This window comes from Galeopterus variegatus, unplaced genomic scaffold, assembly GCF_000696425.1.
Source record: "Galeopterus variegatus unplaced genomic scaffold, G_variegatus-3.0.2 Scaffold10044, whole genome shotgun sequence".
In the NCBI taxonomy this organism is placed as follows: domain Eukaryota; kingdom Metazoa; phylum Chordata; class Mammalia; order Dermoptera; family Cynocephalidae; genus Galeopterus; species Galeopterus variegatus.
In genome coordinates this window covers 29,074-34,379 of record NW_007736155.1, presented here as the reverse complement: position 1 = coordinate 34,379, position 5,306 = coordinate 29,074, and the positions used below count along the sequence as shown (strand labels likewise).

Below are 5,306 nucleotides of genomic sequence, written 5' to 3'. Positions count from 1 at the left end.
AACAAAGGATTGGAACTGGTCCTTCACTAGAGAATTATTTTCAAAAGTTGAGGTTATGCTGCAAAGAAATACATGAAAATGTACCGCTAAATGTCTATCACAATTTTTGTGTTTGCCCCAGGTACATCTACATTTACATACTACTATTACTTACATGGTCTCCATTATCTTTAACATTTGGTATGTGTTACAATATGCCCAAGTTAAATCTTTCTCAGTGGATATGCAACAATATTTTATCAAGCTTATGATATTGGTTCTTCTACTTGCTCAAAAAACCACTTGCCAATAATGTCATGTTGGAACTATAAAAAACAATACTACTGTGAACTTATAGTTCCTCAGGCAAAACTTTAAAAAACATTGGGTTATATCACGAAAATAGAATTCTTTCTGCCTTCAGCAAAACTGTGCCAACATTATTCAAGTAAATGAAAATATATCCTATTGCAGACATATCCACAGTAGACTGCACAATTTGTTCAAACACTATCACCCTTATCGAATAATACCCTCTGCCAAGAAAATTCTCCTATGAGTATAACTTTAAATTTCTAACATTGTACTTCATGTTCTAGTTCTCTTTCTCATTCATCAGTAGAAATGAAACTTTAACAAATTTCTGTTCTCTCTACCTTTTAAGTTAATATAAGCAGCATCAACATTTTTTTTCCCCCACATCCAAAGCTACCTTCAAGGCCAAGTCACCTTCATCTCTCACCTGGGTCATTCAGTATCTTCCTAACCGTGTCTAGGCTTCTGCTCTTGCTCCCAGAACAGCCTAATCCACAAAGCAGTCACAGGCAGCCTTTTCATATGTAAACCAGATCCCCACATTCGCAGGCTCCAGGACGTGGTTAGGAAGGCAAAGCTTTCTCAGTAGTGGGCAAGCCCTGTATGGCTTTCATCTTTCTATCTGTCCCCTTCACTCCCTCTGCTCCAGCCACGCAGACCTACTTGCCATCCTGAGAGCATGCTACACGTGCTCGCACCCCAGAGTCCAACTGCGTCTGGGACACCCCTTTCCCAAGCTCTGCATGACTCGCTCCCTCAACCCCCGTCAGAGCTCTGCTCTCCTTACTAAGGCTTCCCTCCCTCCCCTCTTATTTGCAAACATTTCACTTGCCCCTTCATTTTTATTCTTTGCTTTCTTTTATTTCTCTTCATATATCATGAATATTATTACCTTCTAATTCATTATAAAATTAACTTGTGTATCTTGCTTATTATTTATCTCTCCCTACTTGAATATAAGCCCCATGAGAGATACTAGTTTGTTTAGTTCTCTACTGACTTCAAAACCTAGAATAGTCTTGGCAAGAAGAAGTCATTTAAGAAATTTTTGACGAGTGAATTAAAGAGTATCATTCTTAAGTCAGATCATGGATTAAATGAACATTTAATGAGTCTCCAGACAGTACCAGACATTGGGAATGTGAAAAGTAAGACTCTTCCTGGCCTTGAAGTTTACATCTTCTACTATATATACAGGATCCTCACACTTATGAAGAAAACAAGAGACACAGAAAAATAATAACAAACTGCTGAAGCTTTCTTGGACTGATATATACATTTTAAATCTATCTATGACAATGTCGAAATAATAGACAAATGATGATAACTTGCAGAAAATAAAAGATGTAGACATTAAACCATAAGTATTGCTACTTCTCTAAATGCGTAACTTCTAGATACTGCCTTTGTCAGATTTAATGATAAAAATTGCTAAACCAAAGGGATACTTTTTAACCCTTAAATTCCTAATATAAATACATATCAAATAGATTAATATCAAAGGTATACCAAATGTTAATTCTTTGATTCCAAAGATATTCTATAAACCTTTAACTACTTACTTGCAACCAATGGCTCCTCTTCTGATGGTTTGAAGTAAAAGGAAACCTTTTCCAAATCAAATAGTGCAACCAGTGTATCTTCTAGCATGGCTTGTTCATCTGTCTGCAAAGAAAGAAAAACAATATATTACATAATATGACATAATGTAATGTAATGGTACCTGACATAATGTAAATCCAGACTAAAAGCAGCTTTACTTGTGTTTTCTTTACATACAAGACAAAATTATCATCACTTCTCTAAGAATTTACTGCCCAAAATGGAATTAACAAATCCCTAAAGGTTATAAGTTTCTTTTATGGTTTTACATTTTTTTCTTTTCCCTATTGTGCACATGGTTCTACACATAATTTTTAAGTCTATACTGTAGCTAGATTCTAACCATATTGATTTCACTTATCATTTACAAATAAACACACAAAAATCATGCTATATGCTAATTGTCTTCAAGCTTTTTAAAATCTCATGAATATAATAGTTGAAAAGTAGAAATACTGTTTAATTTAAAAGCCACACTAGATAATAGTTATCCTACTTTATAATAAGATAATTTATTCATTATTCAACTTGGTGTTTATTAGAACTGTGATTTCCATGTATGTAATTATTTGTCTTCCCTCAAGCTTGGGGGCAAGAATCATTTTCACCTCACGTGTGTTTATGGGACAAGTGATTCACCAGAATCTTGCAAATATCAGATGTGATTTTGTTTTAATCATTCGTCTCATTCTACAGCAGATAATTTTGCAGCTGAGCAGAGTAAGGCCCGGACAAACTCACCTTCAGTGCCTGTCTCAGAGACATCACCTTTCTGGTACTAGATCTGGCTCTCCTATCAGCCGTTTAAGGCACTTTCCACAGCGTCTTTTACTAGTTTTTGTCATAGAAGTAAATTAACCTTACCATACACAGCTTATCTCTTAAAGGTAACATTTGTTTCCATAAGCATTCAATGATTCTTTTAAATAGTAAGCTTAACATACCTTATATAACATTTTTAAAATTTGCTGTAAGCTAATAGCCATATTTGGGGCTCCATCTACAGAGGGTGAAGGAGGTGTAAAGAATTTCCACTGAGCAAAAAAGAATTAGTAAGGCAGCCCCAGCCCCACAGAAGGGCAGCATGGAAACAAAAAGGTTGAGAGAATCATCACCTTTGCCCCTTGCTTTGGTAATTAACATAGTGCATGGCACACAGTAAGGGCTGGATAACTGTTTATTAAATTGATATTTTTAAAAAATCCTTTTGAAGTGCAGAAAAATTTCACAAACCTGGAAGGAAAAAACAGGACTGAAGAATCAGCATTTTTCTGATTGAGAGAAACACACAGAGGAAGAAATGTCCCAAACAGTCTGGCCTCTGAGTGCTATAGTGCAAGCCACAAGGTTCCAGCAGACGTGGCCAAAGCGATAGCCAGGTGACCACTGGCTGTTCCTAGAGCTCAAGGACACAAAGACCGCCAGTGTCTGCAGCTCCCAGAGAGCCATTCACTTTCCCAGGTGGATTTTATGCTCTTATTAAGAAGCAGAAAAACTACAGGTTTCTTTGATTTTTTTTTTCCTTAGCAACCTGTGGATTTCTTTTTATCAATTCCTTAAATATACTTAAAATTTTTACAATGTCACTTTTTTTAAAAACTCAGCTTTGCTCAGGATTGCTTTGGCTATTTGGGGCCTTTTCTTGTTCCATATGAATGTTAGGATTCTTTTTTCTGTTTCTGTGAAGAACGTCATTGGTATTTTGATGGAGATTGCGTTGAATCTGTAGATCACTTTGGGTAGTATGGACATTTTCATAATGTTAATTCTTCCAATCCACGAGCATGGAATATCTTTCCCTTCTTTTGTGTCCTGTTTAATTTCTCTTAACAGTGATTTGTAGTTCTCATTGTAGAGATTGTTCAGATCCTTGGTTACCTTTATTCCTAGATATTTTATTTTTTGGTGACTTGTAAATGGGCTAGTTTTCTTGATTTCTTTTTCTGCTAGTTCATAGTTGGAGTTTAAAAATGCTACTGATTTTTGCGTGTTGATTTTGTATCCTGCAACTTTGCTGAAATCATTTATCAAGCACTGCCTGATTTCAAATTATACTACAAAGCTATAGTAACCAAAATAGCATAGTACTGGCATAAAAACAGACATGGACCAAAGGAACAGACTAGAGAACCCAGAAATCAGCCCATGTACCTACAGCCATATGATCTTCAACAAAGGAACCAAGAAAATACACTGGGGAAAAGACTGCCTCTTTGATAAATGGTGCTGGGAAAACTGGACATCCATATGGAGAAGAATGAAACTAGACCCATACCTCTTGCCATATACCAAAATCAATTCAAACTCGATTAAAGAATTAAATATATGTCCTGAAACTATAAAACTGCTAAAAGAAAACATAGGGGAAACACTTCAGAAATTAGGTCTGGGCACAGACTTTATGAATATGACCACAAAAGCTCAGGCAACAAAAGGAAAAATAAACAAGTGGGATTATTTCAAACTAAAAAGCTTCTGCACAGCAAAAGAAACAATTAACAGAATGAAAAGACAACCAACAGAGTTTGGTTGTTTTTTGGAAAATATTTGCAAAATATGTATCCAACAAAGGATTAATATCCAGAATATACAAGGAACTCAACAGTAAAAAAACAAGTAATCCAATTAAGAAATGGGCAAAGGAGCTGAATAGGCACTTCTCAAAGGAAGACATAAGAGTGGCCAACAGACACATGAAAAAATGCTCAACGTCACTCAGCATCCAGGAAATGCAAATCAAAGCCACACTGAGATATCATCTCACTCCAGTTAGGCTGGCTATTATCAAAAAGATTGAGAATAACAAATGCTGGCAAGGATGCGGAGAAAGGGGAACCCTCCTACACTGTTGGTGGAACTGTAAAATGGTGCTGCCATTATGGAAAATGGTATGGAAGTTCCTCAAACTACAGACAGAACTGCCATATGATCCTGCATTCCCATTGCTGGATATATACCCAAAGGAAAGGAAATCATCATGTCAAAGGGACACCTGTACTTCTATGTTTATTGTAGCTCTATTTACAATAGCCAAGAGTTGGAACCAGCCTAAAAGCCCATCACGAGTGGATAAGGAAAATGTGGCCAATTTATACGACAGAATACTACTCTGCTATAAAAAAGAATGAAATCCTGCCATTCGCAGCAACATGGATGAACTTAGAGAAAATTATGTTAAGTGAAATGAGCCAGGCACAGAAAAAGAAACACTGCATATTCTCACTAATACGTGGGAGCTAATAAAAAAAAAAAAGAAAAAAAAAAAAAAAACCCCCCCCCCCCAAAAAAAAGATAACAACAATCACAATAATTTGTTGAACTTTTTAAGAGATGAGAACAGAACTGAGGTTGCCAGTGGTGGGAAAGGGGAAGGGGGAGGGGGGAAAGAGAGAAATTGGTAAAGGGTCACA

The 5,306-nt window shown here is 36.2% G+C and overlaps 1 protein-coding gene across 1 annotated transcript in view; it reads right to left on the bottom strand.

Annotated features, from left to right (window-relative positions):
- Positions 1-5,306, bottom strand: part of LOC103609750 (phosphatidylinositol 3,4,5-trisphosphate-dependent Rac exchanger 2 protein-like) — a gene marked incomplete at its 3' end in the record, with an annotated part of 52,902 nt that overhangs the window by 19,317 nt on the left and 28,279 nt on the right. The window contains exon 9 of the mRNA XM_008594040.1: positions 1,857-1,959. Coding sequence (XP_008592262.1) covers positions 1,857-1,959 — 103 coding nt within the window. The remainder of the gene's footprint in view (positions 1-1,856; positions 1,960-5,306) is intronic.